At 42.6% G+C, this 24554-nt stretch overlaps 1 protein-coding gene across 1 annotated transcript in view; it reads right to left on the reverse strand.

Annotated features, from left to right (window-relative positions):
- Positions 1-2215: 2215 nt before the first annotated feature.
- The window catches only part of LOC147699070 (glutamine amidotransferase-like class 1 domain-containing protein 3, mitochondrial), a 97553-nt gene continuing 75214 nt past the window's right edge, over positions 2216-24554 (reverse strand). The window contains exons 3-7 of the mRNA XM_086935647.1: positions 24320-24433; positions 19202-19321; positions 14076-14168; positions 7718-7874; positions 2216-5576 (exon numbers count right to left, since the gene is read on the reverse strand). Coding sequence (XP_086791773.1) covers positions 5448-5576; positions 7718-7874; positions 14076-14168; positions 19202-19321; positions 24320-24433 — 613 coding nt within the window. The 3' untranslated portion in view covers positions 2216-5447. The remainder of the gene's footprint in view (positions 5577-7717; positions 7875-14075; positions 14169-19201; positions 19322-24319; positions 24434-24554) is intronic.

A 24554-nucleotide genomic window follows, 5' to 3' on the forward strand; every position in this document is an offset into this window, starting at 1 on the left:
GGCGCCTTTCTAGGCCCGCACTTCACTTCCTGAGTTGAATGGTGTCCACGTGGAACCACAAAGCGCCACTTTCAGGCGTGAAGAGGTACTAGAAAAATTTAAAATGGGGGGGTTCTGCAGCTAGAGGTCTCTATCAGTAAACTCTGTTGTCAGATTGGGTTGATTTTGTAACTGTGATCAGTCATTCTAAATGTGTGCATGAGCTGAACTCTGGGTAATATGTGACAACTAAATTAGCACTCATCCAAGAGCCATAAGGTGCCTGATGCACAAAAAAATATAAAAGTACAGGCAGAGATTCATATCTTTACTTTAACATACTTTTATATTTCCTTTTCACATGGTACTTTCAGAAGTATGCCAGGATAGTCTGCCATGCTCCGGTTTCCAGGGATTCTACTGGGAATGTCAAGTAACTTTTCCAACTCAGAAGAATTTAACTACTTGGATTTACCGATGCACACATACACATACATGTGGGTTTTGGCTAAACTATCTTAACGTATTATGATGTGATGTGATGATGGTCATAATGTGCCCTACTTCAAGCAAAAGGAATCCATCTGTAGTGTTCCCATGTTATTTACTTATTAATTTTACAAATATCATATTTAATAAATCCTGTACTCTTATTTTACGTAGTGCAATCAAAATATTCCTTACACTGCTTCATATAACTGAATTAATGTGTTGCCATACAGAGAATGCCTGGTGCATTCTATGCTAATGAGCCCTCTTTAATAGCCCCAAGCACCTTCTGTAAACACTGTCCGTACGTCTAAATCTTCACTCAATTTATGCCTAACATATATATTAGCCATATTAACCATAATTGAACACTCTTTCTATTTTAGTACATGTTACACCGTGCAAAACACTATCTGCTGTATCTTTCCCCTGTTACAAGACCCTCTGTACAAGCACCTTTTTCAATAATTCAGTATAAAATGGCCCCTTTGTGTCTCACACAACACAATCTGTCCGACTGTGCCTGCATCCCTGGATACATATTAGCATTCTTTCACATCATGGCCTTCCAGGTGAGACACAGTCCTCAAATACATAATAATAAAGGTCTGTGGCCTGCTGACGAATGTCCTGTAAACGTAATATTGATCAATAATAATCCCAGTTTATCAATCGGTATCAACTAACAATGAATGTTAGGTTATCCGTAATTGAAGCCCAGCTGTGAGTACTGATGAAGACCGCTGTAAGGGGGACATTTGCCAAAACGTCTCGCAGCGCAGCCGCCTACGAGGCTGCGCTGCGCAACAGGGAGGGAGCAGGAGAGCGTCATATCTCCAGATATCTGCCTCTCTCCTCCCCTCTCCATTGCACCGGTGCTGATTTCAGCTGCTGTGCGCCACGTACACACCCTACCGCCATAGCGCTAGGGTGTGTGCATTAAGTCTAGTATAGTTTTTGTACAGGAAGGGTAGCCTTCCTGTACAAAATACGATGCCCAGACATGATGCAGAGCTTTTCCCACTTTGTGTGCGTGCTGCACTGTGCAGCATGAATGCAAAGTCAGAAAAGGAAGGAGAAATACAATGATTTCTCCTTCGTCGGGCCTGCTTGAAAAGGGAGCCGTTTTCTCAAGCTAAACTCGATCTACTTTATTTAGTAAATTGGGTTTCATGTGAGAAACCTTGGGTGTTTGCATGGGAATGCCCATGCACCACCCTTGGTACGCCCCCCATTGCGCAGAGAAATGCAAAGCAAGGGGAAAAAAAGATTTTGCGCCCATTTGCATCACGTTTGTGATGCAAAGACGGTGCAAAATCTTAGTAAATGTCGCCCCGTAGTTCCTTTCTCAAGTTTTCAAAAAGAGCATTCACTAGAAGAGCTTTAAGCGCTGTGGCCGGTCTCCAATCTCCGTGTAGGTAGTACGCCTGCATGTCCCTGGGTGAGTCTGTGACGTGGTGTGTAATGCAACTTCACGCTTTACATCATACACGTTTAATCGATTCTTCTCTAGTTAATAAAAGCTCACTCTGCTTATATCCTCTTTGTAGGCGTATTTTGACGACATCGGTTGCTGGCTAAGTCATGTGTCTGATTTCATCACTGTGTATTGCATCACCCTAATCTGTCTTTTATTTTTATATTAGTTCATAGGAGAATTCTCATTGCTTATATGATCTTGAGAATAGACACCAATAAATGTGCGTTTACGGTTGAAAATATCTCTGTGTATAAAAGAATAATAACGTTTTAAAAATATATTTTTTATTAAATCATTTTTCACCAATGCTTAGCAATCGATATTCTTTAATTATAAACTGTCAGTACTTCTTTATTTATTATCTGTCACTTTTCCATTAATGACAGTGATGCTGTTTAATGTTTCCAGAGGTTTAGGGCTGCATTCCTTTCCTGGCGTCAGCACCTGGTGCTAAGCCCTACCGTACAACAGGAGTGAACAATTAAAACACAATAGAGGTGCTAAAACACTCAACTGAGAATAGAACAACCATGAATGGATTCATTTCACTGAAGCTTGAACTGCTGTGGTCAGTGTGTCAAACTGCTTTCGTTTTTGCATCGTTGAGCACATGGAGGATACAGAAAAAAAACACGTGTCAATTTCTGCAGTATAAACCTTGACTGACACAGTCTAGACTACACACCCAATAGTTAACTACTCGCTTGGGCACAACATGGCAAAGTCAAATGGCATTATTCCAATTCACTTCTTCGTATACCTGAGAAACAGTGGTGCATGCACCTATACACAGCAATGCCCCCTCTGCCTCTTAATACACCTTTGTTACTTTTAAGGAAGTCCGCCCTATCGCACGTTCCTCGCCCCCTCCCCTAGTATTCTTTTTAGGACAGAAGCTCTAGTTAAACCGAACTCAAGGCTATACTATGGGAAAGGGCGGAAGAGTATTCTGGACCCTTCAAAGCGCTTCCCTCTAAGCATAAAAAAATCTGTGTCCTCGAAAAGAGGGTAAACACGACAAAATAAGTGCTGTAGGTTTGGTTTTTAAATCCTTTTGTAGATGCAGCAGGAGGATGGTGCCCTAAGAAGGACTTGGCCCAACTTGCCACCCACCAACTGCCTTGTGAAAGAAAATAGGGGCTTATTTACAAGCCCCTTGCGCTGCCAGCACGTCACTTTTTCCCATATTAACCTCTTCGCTGCGGCGGCTATTCCGCCTCAGCGCTAAGGGGGAGGCGGGGCTGCGCGGCGCTCCCGTGCTCGTGACGGAACCGCTCCGTCACGAGCATCGGGTGAGCTGTGCTTGTGACGGAACGGTTCCGTCATGGCCCGCCCGCTCTTTAGAACGCCCAGCGTAGGTGAGCGGGCCGTGACGGAACCGTTCCGTCACCAGCACAGCCCACCCGAGGCTCGTGACGGAATGGTTCCGTCACGAGCAAGGGAGGGGTTAAAAGTGAAGCACCGGCGTCACAAGGGACATGTAAATAAGCCCCTACGTTTTCAAGCTGAGTGTTTAAAAACAGGCAGATTGTGGTGTCGATAGAGTGAACTGGGCAGTGTAAATTATCCAATATGGGGCATATTAGCAAGAACCTCGTTAAAATTATTGCCTTTGTAGCGGCAGGAAACTGCAGCTAAAACAGTAATCATGAGCTTGCTAAAATGAGTTATAGAAGCCCAGGTTAGATGTCCTATACCATTTGCATTACTTTAGGAAACTTTCCCAAATCCTAGTTTGCTTGGATAGTAAATGCCACCCCAGCACTTTGAGCTACTTTTGCATAATTTTTGTTCTGCAAACCTGACGCAAAACGTTAGTAAATCAGGGCCCTTGTCTTCCTCAAATTGACAACAAAATTGCATCTGTTTGAACTGAAATGACAGTTGGTGCCCTAAAAATTAAAAAAACGTAACGGCAAATGTTAGATGAGAAATATCAAGCCCATGCAGATGTTTTCATTTAACAATGTAGAACAAAACTATTACAGAGGGGAATTATCCTATCTCTCTAAATGTCAGGCTCAACAATCCCATAAGGATGGATGCTATTGGTAGTTTCCCTGGCTCAGTGAGTACAAGAGATGTGAGCATCAGCACCGCACCTCCTCTGTACAAGGACAAGATGTGTTTTATCCTTTCAGAAGATCACCCTGCCTTCTCTACTCAGCAGTCCTGCTCCACTGCACATCCAACCCTCTGCGACCTTCATGTCAATAGCTGTGGCCTGCAGACTGCGGTTCCCTCCTTCAGATGTGCATTTGCTACCTAACATATGTCAGTGCACCTCAAATCAAGAAGGAACTTTCATGCAGAGGGCTCCAGTTCTGTTTGCTCCATTTAAGTTACAAACATTTGTCAGAAATATATGTTTCTTTAGGATCTCTTCCCAGATCTTTTGATCACAGATCAGGTCCAACTGGTCCATGATCGTAGGAGGTTAGGCTGTTCCCATGGTGATGGCTAGGCTGTTCCCATGGTGATGCCTACTTGACTTCTAAAGTTCCCATAAGTTTGGGACCTGCAAAAGGTCCTCACTTGGGCCTTTTCCAAGGCCACATCTATAAGATACCATGACCTAAGCATGGTCCAAGAGTACAATGTGCTCCCAAGGATTAAAAGTTCTAGCTGTTAATCAGAGGTTCACTATTTCTACCTTGCTACACAATCTATCTCTGAATTAAGTGTAAGAGACTCCCCCAATCTCCCCAGCATCACTGACACTAGTACTTCTCTTACTGCTTACCACAGTACCTAAAGCCACATGTAGAGTACAGAAAGAACGTACACGGAACCACTCCGGCTCTCCATGCCATGAGGCAAATAATCTCCCTCCATATTACACAAGAACTCTCACTAGCACGGATCACAGTGATGGTAATGGCAGTACTGTAATGTACTGAGGCGTGTCATGATATCCTGCAGTACTTGTCCGGCTCTGATCATGCTTCTACAACTACTGCTAGTCCTTCAACACCCATGATGAAAAGCAGCTTGTATACTAACATCCTTGTACAAGCAAAGAGCCCACTTCGGTGGCCAAGGAAGGCAACAGTTAGGAAAGGCTTTAGCGTCATCTGCTACTGACAACCACGAGAGCATCATTTAGAAGCGCTGGGCGTTTGAGGAACACAGCTTACAGCATATTTTTGTTCTACGCTTTGGGACAGACCATCACACAGATCAATTCTACCCCTGGTAGTCATAGGAATTTGGACTGTCCAACAAAAACATCAATGCAGATATCTGAGAACTTCTGCTCAACCTTTTCAGAAGTAAAAAAAAAAAAGCACACTGCATTATCAATTACAGCGAATAAACTCAGTGACTGTGAACAACCAGATTAAAAGGTTTGCGTGACTATTTGAAACATTAAAGTTATTTAGAAGCTCATGACTTCCTACAAATTAAGTCATTCATTAACATGTAAGAACTGCATAATCTGAATTCTTCAGGTGTCTCTGATCTTCTCTTCTCCACTCGTGGCTGGCTGATCACGTCATCATTTCCCAGTAAGTTTGAGCACACTCTTCACCATGGCACCGATGCCATCGAAGATGTGATGGAGGTCTGTCTCGCACATAAACGCTGGTGTGGTTACCACTTTGTTCTTCTTGTCCACATGCACCTCGTAGATGTAAGTTAAGGAACCATCTCTTGGCCGAAGGAAGTCATCACATTACCCTGGTTGATGTACTACCAGAAGGTATAGTTTCTGATTGTAACCTACAAAAATATCGATGGCATAATATCGACAACCTCTCGATCATTTCAGTACATTTATGTGACTACAGATTTAATATTCTAAGCTCTACATATACTTACCTTGAGGATTTAACTATCTTAGAGGTACATAGATGTGGAGTTAAGAAGAGTAAATGTACATTTACCTCTATATACTTACACTCATGATCTAGCGAGAGATCATATTCTGCAGACAATATTATTGTTGGGCGAGTATTCTTGATACTCTGATTATACTAGTCCATGCTTTTTCTGAAGCAAAAGGAACAAATGATGGACGGAATGCTGAACAATGCAAACATTCATCCCCATCACAAAAATCTGGGTTTAATCCATCGTTCTTTTGCTCACCAAGCCACACCAGTTTGGACCCAGCCATATGCAAATCGGTCTTGACCCAGGGCCCGATTCACAGAACTAACTTAAGACAAAATCCTAAACTTACTACCATTTTGGTATTCACAGAAGGCACTTACTCATTTCGGTATTCACAGAAGTTAGGAGTCCTGACTTTAGGACTCCTAAATGCCTTCTGTGAATACAGAAAGTCTTAAAATTAGCATTTTTCTCAGTTTAGGAGTCCTAAAATTAGGAGTCCTAACTTTACTACGCCTAAACTGAGAGAAATCCTAACTGTAAGACTTTCGTTATTCACAGAAGGCATTTAGGAGTCCTAAAGTCAGGACTCCTAACTTCTGTGAATACTGAAATGAGAAAGTGCCTTCTGTGAATACCAAAATGGTGGTAAGTTTAGGATTTTGTCTTAAGTTAGTTCTGTGAATCGGGCCCCCAGTTCCTCACAGGAGCAGTCCAGCCCAAACTGCAATGGATTAAATCCAGATCTTGGTGACTGGGTGGGAATGTTTGCATTGTTCAGCATTCCGTCCATCATTTGTGCTTTTTGCTTTTGTTGCTCTAAGTGGGAAGGGTATGCCCAGACATGGGTCCCGTGCTGAAGCAAAAGTACATTCTCAGATGCAGTTCTGCAAATACAGAAAGCCATGTCTTTCCACAGTGCATCAATAATTTTCAAACTGCTGTATGGACTTATGATAGTGTGGGTCAGATGATATACACAGTTGTACACCTTAAAAACCGCAGTGTGACTCTTTCACCATCCATCTTTCCTAAACATCTTACGGAAGAATATGACGCCTAGGTGGCTTATAAAGATCTACATAATCTTGGATAGTAACAATGAGTCAGATTCTTGTGGTACAATGAGAAATTTAAAGGGCCTAATTGCATCATTAGCTATTTTCGTAGGAACTGACTACAAAATAAATTTAGAAGGAACTGGGCTGGAGCGCTGTCTACTTCATTTGGAGCAGGATCACTGGGTGTGTGACTACCTCTAAGGCGACCAACCACAAGCTTTGCAAGACCAATGTGACTTCCTGATAGAGCTGGGCTCAAAACGGTATGTGGGGTGTTCACAGCTCCTCATATCAGCGGAATGGATCTCGCAGGTGCACTGCAGCCTATGCGGATATCGATACCACCCTAAGTACTGGGTCCCTCTTATGTCCATCAGCTCTTCCTTGAGTATAAAGTACTCTGGGAGTAATACCCTTTCTGGATTTTGGATTTTTTAAGGCATTGACATCTTTTACCTAGTGGAAATATTGGTATTTGTTTACAAAGAGATTTTTAAAGGTGTATAGTGTTCTGGGATCTTCTATAGAGCAAGAAGGTGGGCAGAAAAAGCTGAAAGGGTACATGGAAAACATTGGTAATTTAGAAAAGCCCATGATAAGAAAGGGATCTTTTTAAGAAGGCCAAACTTTCCTAAACCAAATGCTTTTGCGAGAGGGTAAACAATCCTGCACTGAGAGCCCCAACAAAATCTGGTGCCTTAAAGCCTTGAATATCCCACTTCTTACAGCACTATCAATATCCCCGCTGTGTACTCTGCAGTGACACACTTGGTGTGGCTCTCCTCTGGCATATATTTAAGGGAAGACCACCACCAACCGCCCCCTCTTCACAAATCAAATCAAAGGCCCAGGAGTTGTAGTCAAAGGATATATGGACCTCTGTCGCGCAGTGTTTCGCCCCCAGAGCACTGATGGCCTGTGCTGTTCCCGCGTAGGGCCACTTTCCACCTTTGTCCTCTTCTTGTCCCACTGTCACTTCTGGGTCATGAAGGACTTTAGCAGCCAGGACCGGGGCGATGCAACACAGCCTGAGGAATGCAAGGGTGAATCACGGGCATTAGCTGTGATGGTGTTCTCCATTGGAAGTCTGATGCTCTTAGCATCGCTGCTTCCACCTGTGTGATGGAATACGACTAAACGCACCACTGAACAGAAGAGCGTCAGGCATTCGCAATCACACATAATCATCATATTATATTGGGACACGTTTCGACATAATAAATACGCACACCACCACATATAAACGCAGTTACAAACATGGTGCTACTAGGCGCTTGGCATACTCTTGGAAATGGGGAATTTGGACGGCGAAATCACATTTTTGTAAGGGTCTGAAATGGCAAACTATTTTTAAGGAAAATACTAGGGGTGGGTGGAATTTGCGTGATTGCGTTACGCAAATCTCCGCGAAACTGTATAAAATCTCAGCGAACACGCAGAAATTCCGCAAACACGTGGAATTGCTTGTTCGCGATGCTTTTTTCCTGTTCGCAATCGCTGTTTGCGTGCTCGGGGGGAAATATCTCACGAACACACATTTTGAGAACGCGAACGAGCAAAAAATTTCGCGAAGCCGCGCGAATGCAGAATTTTGGGCAATTTTGCATTCTCCGCGGAACGCGAAATTTCCCAAATTCCGCGAGCGGAGCGGAATTTACTGCCCAGGCCTAGAAAATACTTGATTGGTATTGCGTATGTGCAACATCCTACAGGACAAGTTGATGTTAGAAAGTGGCAGTTGGGAAGCCACCCTAAACTGCACCCCTCCTAAATGCAGGCAGCAGGAGGAGTGCCATGGGGTTTAAAGAAGTGTTGTCTGCCACATCCAACCAGAAATCCCAATATGTATACCATGCGCACTGACGGTGTCTCATATGTATTCCTAGGCTTCAGCTAGCTGCTGTTTTTGGTGCTATTGATGTTTTTTTGCAGTGCTATCTCAAACTCAGAGCAGCACCCGTGGCAGTCTTGATGTGAATTCTGCAAATATCTACTCACCTCCTTTGGGTGATTGCTAGTCCTGGCTCTGATAAATAAGTTCAGGGTTCCAAAGCACTTTTGCTTAATGTTCACTATACAAAAATCAATGTTCAGGACTGCTGCAAAACTTCAAGAGCAAACCATGCAATTACTGCTGCTATGCTGAGACTATCAGCGTCTGGATGGGCAATCAATGCCTAAAGTTAAACTCGGGTCAGTCTGAGTTATATTTTTTAATGATCAATCCCCAACTCTGGACTCCCTTCAGCTGGCCCCTGGAATTGGGACCACTACCAACTCCAGTTACGAAGGCTAAAACTTAGATGTGGCTCTTGACGACAGGTTGAATTTCGGTAGTCAAATCAACTCCATAGTCTCTTCCTTATTTAATACTCTGAGGATAATTAAGAAAATCCTCTTATTCATTCCACCAGATGTCAAAAAACAGTAATTATAAACGTAGGGGCATATTATCAAGAAACGGCGTTAAAATGTTCGCTGCTTTAGCGGCAGAAAACTGCCGCTAAAGCAGCGATAATGGGCTTGATAATATGCCCTTGAGCATTCCAATAGAAGCCCATGTTCTGGTGTCAACATGGGCTTCTATTGGAATTCTCAAGGGCATGTCATCAAGCCCATTATCTCCGCTTTAGCTGCAGTATACTGCCACTAAAGCGGAGATGATTATATAAGCTCAAATACAATATGCCCCTTAGTTCTATCAAAAATGGAGTACTGTAACGGGCTGTACTTGAATCTAAAAGAACAATACTTTAATAAACTGCAGATTTTGCAATTTGTGGCAGCCAGGTCCCTTCTGGGTATCCCCAAATTTCAATCAGCCAAGCAGACAATTTATTTATTTATTTTTATTTTGAAGGTTTTATATAGCACAGGGGGCTTCACTGGCTGACAGTCAGAAACCGCATTAAATTCAAGACGCTTTGTATAACCTACAAAGCTCTGCATGAAAGTGGCCCTGAGTTTCTAAAACAAGCATTCAAATGGTGGGAACCTAGCAGGAATTTACACTCTGGGGGAGCAATGAAAGTCATGTCCTCTAGATTTAACAGAGTGAAATGGGGAGGAAGTAGTTTTGTTACCAGAGCCACCAAATACTGGAACCTCCTTCCCTCCAACATCGGGGCTGCCCCTTCCCTGCTTACCCTAAGAAGGCTCCCAAAAACATGGCCTTTTAATAATTAGTTGTATTTACGGTTCTTCCAGTTGTGTACAAGCTGTGCTAGCGCCAAGACACCCTAGGGTAGACGTGCCCCGTATACATTTTTAAACCTAACTACATGGCTCTGTTTGGGTTTGAACATGCGCCATTAGACCTCAGAAGAACCCCTTTTAGGAAGCATCTGGGGCTGACTGGAGCCATTCAGGGCTGACACACTCCCCAGTGATTACTCCAACTGCATCAACGCTTCCACCAACCCCAGAGCCACCTCCAGTGCCGGTGCCTAAATAGACATAAACTTCCAAGACGAGGCAATCCTGATGAGGTCTAGGGCAGAGGTCAAAAGGATAGCTGACGAGGTCAGGTCTGGAGAGTCTCAACTTGCACCAACTCTGTGTCAACATTAAAAGTAGACCCTGGATGACATTTGTGTTTCTGATTTGGACCATATTCAGATGCTGGAGAAGGTTGGTACCACCATGATGACGATGAAAGCAGTGAGGCAGCCAGCTTCCTGCCTTCTCCATCTTCAGACACTACCGATTCTCTGGTATTACAGAATGCTGTCAGAGAGGACACATTTCCTGAGATGGGGTGTTCCTCAGGGTTGGCTCCTCTTTAAGTGACTTCCTTCCATGTTATCTTAAGTAAGGTGGCGGAAGTGTTGAAGCTTCTGCTAGCGACAGTAGAAACAATGTCCCTGAGGGATCCACCCTTTGTTTCTGTACACCCTCCATCACAAAGTTTGCTGGTGCAGGCTTTGTCATGTATAAAGCAAAATCCAAGTGCTTTGCCTAGGGCCCCATTGGGCAGGGTCCAAGAAACTGCATGTAGTAAGCGAGTAGAAATTTTAACCCTTAGATCAATGAACTGCACGTCAGGTATATCTACACTCTGTGGGATATGGCAGCCATGATTTCGTGGTAATAAACTTACCAGACCACCTCCACAACCACTTTGCGCAGGTGGTGAAGGACGACCAAGACACTTCCAAGTAGATCTTAAGGGCAGGCCTAGTGACCGTGGGCACTGTTGACAAAATCCTAACTTCTGTGAATACCAAAAGTAGTAAGTTCATTCTGTGAATACCAAAAGTAGTAAGTTCATTCTGTGAATGCCAAAAGTAGTAAGTGCATTCTGTGAATACCAAAAGTAGTAAGTTCATTCTGTGAATGCCAAAAGTAGTAAGTGCATTCTGTGAATACCAAAATAGTAGTAAGTTTAGGATTGAGTCTTAAGTTCATTCTGTGAATCGGGCCCAACGTCTTTGTTTGGGAAACAAGAGTCATCTTGTTTTATCTGCTCTCACAACATCATAAATGTAAAGCGACTAAGGTTTCCATGTATTTTTAGTCAGTGGAAATCCCAGAGGCAACTAAATAATATCCAACAATTTAGAGAATGGCAAAGCAGCATAGCAGTTTCTTGCGAAAGGCGGACTGTTAAGTAATAGTTAATGAATACTTTCATATATGTATTTATGTACAATAGTACACCAAACCATGCTACCGTTTGCCCCATAAATTTCAATTAAGCCTATTGGAGGCTGCATCAAAACTAACTTTAACTTCTTGGCAAAACTCGAGAGCCATCAAGGACATACATCGCTGGCTCCAGGCTTGCATTTCTGAAATTGGAGCATATAGATTTACATTTAGATATTTGCTTCAGTACCCGGATCTCGAGGTTCTTCGTATTTATTTGGGAACAATATGAGGATTCTTATAAGGGATGTTGATGAAATAAAATTCCAACAATGCTAAGCCCCCCAACCACCACTTCATATAACTTCATGCCCATGCAAGTGAAATTGGGCACATTCACTGGAGCCCAGCGGGCAGAGATGTGGGTCATACTACTAAAACAAACCTACCCACCCATAAACCGTGATCTAAAGGAACACTCCAGTTTGTTTGAGCACATGGGATGTATGAGCAAGGGAGAAAGAAATGCTAAACCTCAAGTGTGGGGAATGACATTCAGATACAACTCCGCTCAACCGTACACATGTCCACCAACAGGAACCTCTGATGACATCCCTTTTATGATGACAACTGTGCCGAAGTGACTAAGAGGTGCACTAAGGTGACCAACCCACTGTGTACCTGATATGGGCATCCACCTAAAAAGTGTTGTGCCTTTTCCTAAATGCTTAGGGAATGCTATAAATCTCCAGGCAAACTTCCTATGTTTTTTATGCCTGAAGAAAAATGCGTGCTCAATACAACTGATATCAAAATTGAATACATTTAAGGAGATTGCTTCAACCCCATGTTCCGCGGCAAGGGCTCCAATCCTTGGGCGACTAAGTTGACAAGCAATTCCATTTGATAGTAGGAGCATCTGTGGACTCCAACCTAAAGACAGCTTAGAACGAACCCCATCTCCCAGAAAATGCCATAATTCTAAGCAGTGCCGGGGAATGCGGAGCACAATGCAGTCATCAGAGCTCCATGTCATGATAGTGTGACCAGATTTTAAAACTGATAACTGGGACAGGCCACCGACCTGGAGGTAGGTCAATTTGGCAGCAATCAAAGGCGCAGAGGGAATACTACAATATACCCAGGCACATTTGGAGTCGGTCGTAGGCCGGTGGGTTGGATCCATTATGGTATTTATAGCTCTGGGAGTGTATACCCAGTGGACGGACACAATAAAAACTGTGAAACGTACACCGTTTTACACAGGGGAGATGTCTATCTTTCTAGGAAACTTAAATTGGGAACTTTCAAAATGACTTTCCTTAGACTCAGCGGGCAATGACGTGGGACACATATGAACGTTGCCCTCATTCCGGCTAAGTGCGCAACAAGAGGACACCTCTGGGGTTATTTGTCCACAGCACAAAAATAAGGTCTTGGTGCAATGTCCACATGGCCGTTCAGACTTATCAACGTATTTCTCTTTATTGCTAACAAGAGGCAGCCATTCTTGAGAAGAGTACAGAGAAGGATAGGCATGCTAATGCAAAGAAAGTGAAACCCATAGTTTAATGGTCACTTTTCTGTGGTGAGGAACTTGTTTTTATTTGCACATCAATAACTCGAAGAATGCTTGACCATGCGAGGACAGCATCAATAATCAATTAAGGTTCTATCATTCACAAGAAGTGTTCGCTTTATTTTGATACAATGGAAGGGCCGTCTTGCAATAGCTTTACATCCCTCTAAAATGAACAAAAGGTATGTTCCATGGCCCTCCCATTTCGACAAAGTAGGCATCTTCAGACCTACATACTCAACTACTTCACCACCAGAGATGGCAAGGTGTGGATGAGAATTATCCTTGTCAAGGTCTCCAGAGACATCTATCAGGTTTGTCTGAAGATCTGTACAATGGGCCTAAGCCCAAAGCCCTGCTCCTTCTTTAAAATCTGATGCTGACAGACCTCTTGGAAAAATCCACTGACGGTGAGTCCAAATAGTTCTTATTTTTCTGAGGAAGCTGGGGAGAGCCACTAAAAGTATGTGGGGCAGGAAAGCGGAAGTTGAGAAATTTGGGGAAGAACCACTGCTTCCCATCGTTCTGTAACTTGTGGAATCTCCAAGTAAACTATAGGACTGGGAAGTAGCGCAGATGTAAACAATGGGATCTGCATCAGTCAAATAGAGGGATGGATAAAATGCAACACACTGCACTCACAAGCATGAAACGCACACATTCACTGGGCACGATTCACGAGGGGAAACCTACACTTTTGTTTAAGTTTACTACGGTATTCACAAAGATAACTTACACCAAATGTTGAACTTTACTACCTTTCGGTATTCACAAAGGATAGTTACAATTAATAAATTTAGACTTTTGTCTAAGTTTTCTTTTGTGAATACTGAAAAGTAGTAAAGCTAGATTTTTGGTCTAAGTTACCCTTGTCAATACCGATAAGTAGTAAACTTACACAAATGTTTACCTTTGTGAATTGGGCCTACTATGTCCCCACCTAACATGATCACCTCAAAAGCAACCGACTGCTCTGACAGGAATAAAGGTACAGGCACCCACGCTCTATATTCATGCAATGGGACAACCATCTCTCACATTGATTAACACCCTGGGCACATACCCGATAGGTTTTGCAGCTTTGTGGAATTCCTGCAGCACTCGTTCCACGTCTTTGTTAACTGTGCAGTCTGCTCCATCCACAGCAAAGGTAGATCTGTACAATGTGTGTAGCAAAGAGTCAGTGGGAGTAAGGGAAAATGAAGCTTTATCTCTGTAGTTTCTCAGTGATTCAGCACATTCCCTCGTTCCACGCTGTGTTTTCAAAGACAATGTATTATAGAAACTGTTTTTGCATACAACCTTTAAAACCTGTTAATTGAAACAATCACAAATTCTGAAATAAAGCAAATATTAAATGTAATATTTTGTGTTCCTCAATACAGGGATCAGAGAAATGGACTATTATGCACCAAGAGTCACCTTGACTCTAAGAAGCACTGCTAGAAAATTCTGCATAAGTGGTAAAGTGTATCCATATCTTTAGGCTAATTTCAAATAATGTTTCCAAATAGAATCACTGCAGCAATAATCTCCCTGCCCTCGTCCATTTGTCCTGCTTTCGTAAGGTTTGAATATTCTGAAGAACTCATGCTTTTAAGATTAGTGATGATTCTAAGGGTTTGCTGTAGACTCCACAAGGGATACTCTTTCTTTGACGTCTTGGCTTTGGCATTCTTATATCAAGGGAACCGAGCACTAGGTGCTTGAGAATAGCATTGGAGTACTATATACTGAATAACACTAAAGAGTAACTCAGTTTGAGTAAGGGAATGGATCCACCGGAACTAAACGCCCTTTGGAATGTAGAGTTGAACACAGCTTTTGGTTGATCAGCGACATATTTAGATGAAATCACACAAGAGCACAGAGAAAGTCACAATTGGGCTCAGCATGTAAATGAGTCGACTGGCACGCTGCCGCCATGCCCACACGCCCAAAAAGAACCCCCAAAAGGACTGTGTTCCAGACATTTTGCACGTATTACTCAAACCAGTAGCATACCGTTGATGGGGCTCCTCTGATTTCTCTCGCCGAAAAGGCTGAAAAATTCCTGGGAGCTTCAGCAAGTATCATTTCTACAGTTTTCCAAAAGCCAGTGATTGCCCCCTTTTGGCAATTGTGTTATAGCAACATAACAATATACGTTGCTTCAAAGGCTCCTGTTTGTATGGGAGATAGGCGATACAGTTCAAGGTAGCGCCAAGAAGTATCATTCCTTGGGACCCATGTACCTCAGGCTCGTCCTCCTTCGAAGCGCAGCCTGTCAGATCGTTCCTTGTGCTCTGTACAGGGCCCCGATCTGGAGGCCTGCTAAATTCACTAAGAAGCATTATTCGTGTTGTACTGCATTATATTACGGTATTCGAATAGTGCTTTACACACCAGATGAAGCCATCAAATGTTACGTTTCATTGATTTGTATAGATGAGTAATTGCCCGAGAGGGTGTCCAGGCGCTTCGATGCTGCAGTTCCATCGGTTCACAAGTGCTCTTTCGAAGAGTGTGGGTGGAAGGGTGTGGACAGCAGTGTGTTGCAGATATGAGATGTTGGCTGAGGTCTATGCGGTTCACAAGCGTGCTCCTAATGTGCTGCGGCTCATGTTGCAGCATGTATGCTGTGCTGCAGGGTGTGGGCTTAGGTGCAGCCATACATATACCCACTTACATTTTTGTACAGTTTTGACTCTGCACCATATTGTATTAATGATGGAAAGATCCATGTTTGTAATGCTTTCCAGACCTGGAGGTGACTGTCAAATCTCCTTACTCGAGTTGGCTCTGAGTTCCAAAGTCTGGCGAGAGAACGAGGTTCCGCCAGCGTACTGGAGCCAGCCTTGAGCCCAGAGGTCTTCAGTGATGATACAGGAGGCATTTCTGCTGAAAAGAGAGTAGTCCATTCCCATGGATTCATTAAGGAGCTATGCACAAAGCTTATAAAATGATCTGTGAAGATAATGAGAGCCTTTGGAGGGAATGAGACCAGGCTGGGTAAGTTGAGAAGTTGTGTAGTGGCAGGATTTTGGATTGTGTGAAGTTTCCAAAGTAGGAACCTCAAGATATAAGCCATTAGTGGAGTCAAGTTGGGGGAATATCAAAAGGGTTGTAGCTTTTACCTTTTACAGGAGGCCAAGATGTGGAAAAATTTGTTGAAGGCGTTTGGAAGCTTCATTTGGTCATTCGATTTACAGATGAAGGCATGTAGGGTTACAATGGAGTCCATAATGACCCCTATCTTTTCTCACTTAAGCTGTGTGTGGCAGAGGCGGTTCTAGTTCGTGAGGCCAAATGTCTGAAAAGACATGATCCATCGAGTTGCCACACGAAAGAGTCTCCATTTTGATGCGGTTGCGCTAGAGGTGTTTAGCAAACATCTATTGATCAACTGCTTGCATTTCTCCATAGAACCAAAATCAAGACCAGATGAACCTGAACTTTAAAAAAGGGATACAAGATGTTGCACAGAAGGTTAACATAGACTGTGTCAGGCCGTACACTTGCCTAAGAGTTGAACGGTTTAGGACAGAAGGGGTGAATTAAATTATGAGCATCCTGTCAGCAAGGTTTGCTATCCCTTTCGACATGGTTCCTTTACTTCATACTTATGAAGCCTGTGAAGATGTATAGGATAGTGAACAGTGTCAAATGCTGATGATAAATCAAGTAGGAGCAGGGCTGCGACATCTGAGTCGACAGTTGTGTTGATATCATCGCAATCAGTGATATCTCAGTGCCAAGATCCAGACAAATCTATCCTGGTAGTCAGAGAGCAGACTAATCTTCAACAAATGATATTATTTGAACGAATGGAGATGGTTCGATTAGCTTGCGTACAAAGGAACATTTGCTAAGGGTTTGTAGTTTTTCAGTATACATTGAAGTTAATATAAACCCTTTTGAGTTCTAGTGGGAAAGTTCTGGTCACTTGGGAACTATTTATTATGGTCCTGGCGTGGGTGGCTACAGAGCTTTCGTGGAGGGGGTTCCTCAAGGTATGTAATCGACGTTGGTCCCCTGGTATCTGGATGTAACACAATCTTGCACTGTGATGTTGAAGTCTTCCCCTGTAAAGAGGTGTCATTTTAGGCCCACGCTGAAGACAGGATAAAGGTAGCATGGTGGGGCAAGGGTGCTTTTTTAAATTTTATTTTATTTTTTAAAGTAACGATCAATGACTTTCACTTTTTAATTAAATAATTAACCACAAAAATCACCTAGTTGGACTGGAGTCCCTTTCATAAAGGTGAGTTCTGGGATCTGGAATTCATGACTGATTTTAACAAGTTTTTTACTGGACCTATGGGTTTACATATACGGCATGTGAGGACTGTTTTACATTTTTTACCGTGGCCAGAGACGAGTTGGACATACCATTGTTACAGAGTTTTGTAACTTTTCTTCCAGAGCTGACGGCCCTTCCACTTGATTTCCAGTAATAGGCAGAGAAGCAGTTTATTTGATGAGATGTATTTAAGTAGTGAGACTTCATTAGAAACCCTTGTAAGACATTGCCAGAAATGTTGAACTGTCATGGCAGAGCTGGAAGTTAAACAAGAGGAAAGAGCTGAGATACCGAAGGACGGGTCCACTTTCTTCCATGATCCGACGGTTCTCTTGTGGTTTGCGGGATGGCTAAAGTCAGTGGAGCTGGTGAGGCGAGGATGAGGGAAACATGTAAGAACTGGTCCTAGTAACAGGATAAGACTTTGTCACTGAGCTCAAGCTGAGAGGCAACTATTGCTGCAGGTGGGTGCCCCTGGGTGGATCCGGAGATTAGCTGGAGAAAATATGAAGATTGAAGGATAGAGAGCAGGGTATTCACTTGATAGGAGCTAGCTAAGCTTGTCAAGTCATGTACAGTAATCTCCAAGAAACCAAAGGTTACGGTGCCTTAAGGGAACCTCTGCAAGGAAGTCCTACATGGGTTCAGAGAATTCTTGGTTGCGAAGAGGCAGCCAGTAGAGCAATGATTTAGTGCTCTGTGGAAATAATGATGCCCATTGAGGGGGTTCAGTGACATCTCTCTCGGCCTGGTACGCAGGCTGATTTGAGGTCAATGGCTAGTCCACTGCCAGACTTCGGGTTGACGACTCGTTTGAAGCATCTTCTATCCATTATGTACGGTTTCAAGTAGAAGCGACTGTGCATCATCGCACAACATTGTCGTAGATTATATAAATTAATATGGATACTCACTCTACTATTTGATCAAGACATTGAAAGCTTACCCGTGTTGGTGTTCAACTTTTTAAGGACAAAACCAACACAAATCTTTCAACTGTACGTAGTCCACTTATTAAGACACTGCAAATGAACAGGAAATGGATTGCTGGGTAGACTTTTGAAATGTAAATATTTAAGCTAATGATTGACACCTTGGCTGCTAGGGGGTTTTCCCCTCCTGTGCTGAAAATGATTGAATACTATAGTTTCATGACAAGGTCAACTCGTCATAAGCACAGCGCAGGAAACACCCATGACGAGTTGACCTTGTCATGAGCATGGAAGGGGTTAATACTAGCCAATTTCTAAAGTTTTTGCTCATAGTAAGACTCATATCATGTCTCTCTTTTCACTGTTAGGACTTCAGTGATGTAGTACAAATTATGAAGTGTGCATAACTGGAATTCAAATGTGCACAGGCATTTAAAATCATAGTGCAAAAAAAGATAAGCAAACCGAACGCGTGAAGACCACTGCACACAGCAATCCGTTCCATCTAATGTTTTAAAGAGTGAGGGCCTGATATAGATGTTGGTGGACGGGTTACTCCGTCACAACGCCGACGGATATCCTGTTTGCTGAAATATAAATCCCATAGCATACTATGGGATTCATATTTTGATGGGCAGGATAGCCGTAACCCGTCCGCTAATACCTAAATCAGACCCTTAACGATGTAATAAATGCAACTGCTGTTGTTTGACATTTATGTTTATGAGATAGTTTCATAGGATTTTTCTTTGTATTGTTGTAGACTTGATACCACAAACATGCTGTTTTATAAAAATTATGTATTATATTATATATTCCCATTTGCAGGAAATGCTGTTTTTGAGCATCAATGACTGAGAAAAGACAGTCATACATGCTATTGAATAAATGACAATCACTGCAGCTGATGTGTTCCCCCCCCTCCCTTTGCATCGGAACATGTCTAGTCTAATGTGCCAGTTACTGGAAACATACAGATTTTTGGCGGCTCCAAATCCACCAGGAAAGATGACGGCATCGTGGTTATTTGCCTGAAGTTTAGCCAAGTCGGTGATCTTGCCTCTGGCGATCCGTGCAGATTCTGCCAAGACATTTCTGGAAGAAAAGGGAAACATAAAAAAAGACTTAATATAACTGGCCCACTACATGAGTAAAAGCAGGCGACAGTATGCGAGTGTGGGCAGCGTCAGCACGATTTATGGCACTTGGAACAACTGAGGTGAGATACTGTAGAGATTTAATAGTGCGTTGTAAATTGAGTGGTAACCGCAGGACAGTAAACAGTGGTCACTTTATATAGACATCAATGCAGGATCCTGAACAGTTATTTATCTGGAAGTGAAGTGGCTGGGGGTGGTAACATCGGGCCCGATTCACAGAATGAATTTAAGACTCAATCCTAAATTTACTACTATTTTGGTATTCACAAAATGCACAGAAGTTAGGATTTTGTCTCAAGACAAACTTAAGACAAAATCTAACTTAAGTCTGTTTTAAGATTGTCTTAATCCTAATCCTAAAATCCTAACTTCTGTGAATACCAAAAGTAGTAAGTGCATTCTGTGAACACCAAAATAGTAGTAAGTTTAGGATTGAGTCTTAAATTCATTCTGTGAATCGGGCCCTAAGTACTTACTTCTAATGTTGGTTACCAGACTCTTGTGGCATGACCCTATTATCGTCTCCATCTACACCACATATTGTGGCGAAACTCTGCCATACAAAGAATGTACTGTATTTGTGTTTGAAGTTCTTTTAGATTGTACCAGAATATTTCTTATGAAGTCAGTAATGAATGGCTATGTGGAATAAATCCTAACGGTGCTCAAAATGAATGTATAGATGTGGAGAGAAACACACACAACAACAATAACAACAGCACAATATGACCTCATATAATGTCCTATGTAGTCTTCCAAAAGGCATCAAATATACTTATTTTACGTGGAGTAGTAGTGGAGGGGGTGGGGATTTCTCAGTGTTGGTATGCTGTAGGTGAAATCCGACAGACTGGGGGAGGTGTGGTCATACCTGGACACCAAGGAACGTGGGTGCTTGGAAAGTGTGAGTCAAAGGGTCTTGGACGTAGGTGGTATTTTTTGGGGGGAGGATGTCAGTTTAGCAATAATCAGGGGTAATACCGAGGGTGGGGGAGCAGTAGTAGTGCAATCCATAACCATGGGCGTAGGAACGGAAGTTGTGTGCAATTTTTGCACCTTCCGAGTGAATAATCCATTTTCACACCTCTATGTGTGGTCACTGAACTTCTGATTGCTTGCAATTTGGGGGAAGATATGAGTGCTAGGAATAAGCTCAAGGGATACGTTCTTTAACACCATCAGTGCTGCAGCAATTCCCCCTCTGTGCTACTTCTGATTTATTCCCATTGTTCATGACGAGCTCAGCTCGTCATGAGCACACGACCAGTGTACTGCATGACGAGCTGAGCTCGTCATTAGCATCGAAGGGGTTAACAATGAGAACATATGGGGAGTAGAAGGGCACACCTTGAAGACCACCCCAGATATATTGAACAGAACAACTAGGGTGGGGAATCTAGTCAGAAAATGTGAAGGACCTCAAAAGCATGCAGCTGTATGCGGAGCAGGCACATCAAAGCCATCAGGGCATGCACCAAGAGACCTGATGTATGGTTGTTTCTCACACTCACTCTCCCCAATATACTTAAGATCAGACATTGTGCCAACTTCAGTATAATCTTTTCTTTAATCTAATAAAAAAGAGGAAGGAAAAGGGGTGTCATCCTTTAAAGCATGGAAGAAGTCCTTGGATGCCAAATAAAGTAATAATGAGACACCGGGCATATTTACCTAGTTTTAGTTTCATGTTTGCACCACAAAAGTAACTCAATCGATGTTAAACCTTTTTATACTAATTTACTTTCCAGCTCTAAACTGCTGAAAAGTCAATCGAAAGTAGCGCAAAGCAGCGCATAGTGCTGCTTTGCATTACTTAGCGCCAAGGGAGCGTACCATGGGTGGCGCATTGGTGTTCCCATGTAACCACCCAAGGTTTGTGACGCAAAGCCCTATTTACTTAAAAAAGTAGACAAGGTTTAGTGTCAGAAAATATCATCCACTTCAACCAGGCGCTGTCACAGAGAAATGCTTTCACTTCTCCTTTCTTTCCCAAATGTGCATGTGTGTTGCACTGTACAGCACATATGCAAGGTGGGAACAATGTTAAGGTTAGTCTAAGCATAGTATTTTGCATGGGAAGGTTATCTATCCTTCCAGTACAAAAGCTGTGCTAGTCTCACGTAGACACCCTTCGAATATGGTGCAAAGGTGTGTACATGGCACACAGCAGCACATTTCTACCCCGGCGCTAGGGAGAGTGCCACATTTTTGTAAATATGGCGCTCTCCTGGTCTCGACTTCTTAAGCCGCGCAGCATTTGTTTCTGATGCACTGGGCTGCGTAATAAACAAGTAAATCTGGGCCCTAATTTTCTGAATCTGGCCCTGACCACTGCAAAAATGTTACAAATTAACTGGCGAGCATATGATTCTCCAATGTGCACAACGTTTGAACTGTAAATGCCTCTAAGGACTGGAGGATACAGGAGGAGCACGGCTTGGGATCAACAACTATATAAACAACCCGCGGCACAACTGGCCATTCACTGATTGAACCCTCATATGAACCCCGCACGAGCCAACAAGTAATATCCATCCATGCAGCACCGCTCACAATATACCCACCACCAAACAAACAAACCGGATGTAACTCGTTCTATTACAGCCTTGAAGCAAATCTCCTTACCTTGATTCGGTGACACATAAGGCAGAGCCAAGAGCATTATATAGCCAACTTGCTATTTAAGACCGAGGAATGGCACAGATAGAACATTTCCAAGTTGTAAACCTGATCAGGAGCCATCACAAAGCACTGTCTGTATTTTCAAACATAAATTGAGGATCGCAATATTGTCCAACTGACCAGCACACGCGGGCAGGGTCGTATGTGTCAAACAGTAGCAGTAACAGGCGAGCGAGTAAAGTATTAGAGACGCAGCAATTACTAATATTAATTATGTGCAATAGGGATAAACTAGAGGGCCCCAAAAATGGCTGCCTGTTCAAGTTGTATGGTAATACCTCTACCTTTATTTTGCTGTTGCTCTAAGGTTTATCTGATTGTGTGTGCATGCTTTAAAGTGTCTTTATTTGAACCTTGTATATGGACTACACTGGTTTATCGTGTACATTATGGATCAACCCCCCCACCAGCCTCCCGTCAATGGCTCAAGTGTTCTTCAAGTCAGAGCTTGTGAATAACCATATTACACAGAATAAGGACGGATACAGGACTTCAGGAGGAATTTCATATCATAACCATTCACCACTGGATCACAATTTACATCCGTCACTGTAGCAGAGCCATGCAATGTACACACCAAGGAAGGTCTTGTGCCTCAAGACTTAAACACAATTTTCTCAGTTGTATTGATAATACTGGTCTCTCTGATTAACAGGTAAGTACTGAAAATCATTTTCTGTTGGCAATACTGGAGGTTGTTGTTTATACTAGTTTCAAGCTTGGCTACTATGAGAAACCTGTGAAGTGGGACAAAAAACAGCAAATGGTCTGTTCCTTCAGATGGTTTTGAAGCACCGTCTCTATGAGGAAGTGTTCCTCCTGGGAGAGTCGGAGAGAGTTTGGAAGGCAGGACTGGAATAGAACTTCAAAGATTCGACCTGAGCTCTTGGATTGTCTTTAATGCCCAAGTCATGGGGATGGGAACCCAGTGGGGTAGGAACTACTTTATTCTCCCCTTATTGATCCAATCAGAGTCAGAGGCAACCTCACCTCTGGCAGAGGTGTAGATCGGGCACACCTGGAACCGGTGGACAAGATGAGGAGCAAGGAACTTCAAGCTTCTGCTGGGTTTTTATCACTTTTATTTATGCAAAGTCAACTACCCTAGCTAGAAGAGTTATTAGAGAGGTATGCATGGCTCTACAGCATAGAACAGAGGGCCAAATGTTCACAATAGTGTTCTCAATTTGTGACCATTATTTTTGCAACCAGTAACTTTCATGAGCGGTTCTCTTTACTAACAGGTCAGTTCATAAAATTCAGAGGGGACTGCAATTTGCAAACCGAGCTATCTCATGAATATTAATGCGGCAGGTGGCGAAGTACTACCATACTACCATGTCTGTGATCGCATGTCTGTTATCTCTTAACTAAAGTAAACTCTTTCTATGTAAAGCTGCCTGTTTTCTTTAAAGGAAACAGGGTTATGTTTAAAAAAAGGTTTTCCTTTTTTCAAAAGATTGTATCATCTGCCTACTCTCCAACAAATTTTATTTTACATTCACAAAGTTAAAGGGTTCCAAGAGGACTCCTTCCCTTTGCAAATGACTTACCACCTCAACTGGAGAGGTGCTAATTTTTCAATGTTTTGCACCTGGATTTAGTCGCAAAACATTGATACATCTCATAACAAATTGTTATTTAGAAGGGATGCCTACAACTCAGCATTTATAAATAGGGATTTGTTATGGGGTCGCAATCTCATTTTAGGAGCTGGTAAAACTTTACTGACTCCTAAAATGAGAAATGCATACACAATAAAAAACATTTTTGTGGTCACAAACTCTGATTTGGAGTGAAAATAGTTTTCATACATATGGCTTAAGTACTTTAGGCACTGAAACCTTAAAGCTTGATTGTCGATAGAGAATCTGCATGACTAGAACATTACAATTACGTCACTAGTAATACAGATGAAATGTCGTGCCAGTCGCAGCTTCCCAGGTGTTCTATTGAGACAGTTATGTGGCATTTCTAGACGTTGGTGTTCCCAAGCTGATGAATTGCACACAGAGTACAATTGCACACTTTTTGTCTTTTTCTCCATTGGAAAAAACTCTTTGTCAAAGGAAAGACCCATTTTTTTACACACCTACAAAGTTTGGGGATATTTAGTACCCTTTCACACCTTAGGAAACCATTTACCCCACCCCTTTGCAGGAGCATATCACCAATCATAGTAGATGGTGAACGTGTTTTAAAGAGTAAGACCCAATTTGCATTTCAAGGCAGCTTAACTGGTCAAAACTACCTGGTCTCGGTCTCAGCTGGCTGCCCCTTGCCGTGGTCAATCACATGCATTTGAGGAATGTCTGGGGCGTAGATTTCAACATCAGCTCCTCCGCGGCTCAGGTGGACCAGAATCCTACAAAAGACAAATCTTGTGTTAATCTTGGAATGTACATCACTCTTGATGTAAAATATTCAATTCAATAAATGTATTAAGAATTTAGATCTTCAATGAGGTCCACATAAAGAATACACAT

Source organism: Lissotriton vulgaris, chromosome 8, assembly GCF_964263255.1.
Source record: "Lissotriton vulgaris chromosome 8, aLisVul1.2, whole genome shotgun sequence".
In the NCBI taxonomy this organism is placed as follows: Eukaryota; Metazoa; Chordata; class Amphibia; order Caudata; family Salamandridae; genus Lissotriton; species Lissotriton vulgaris.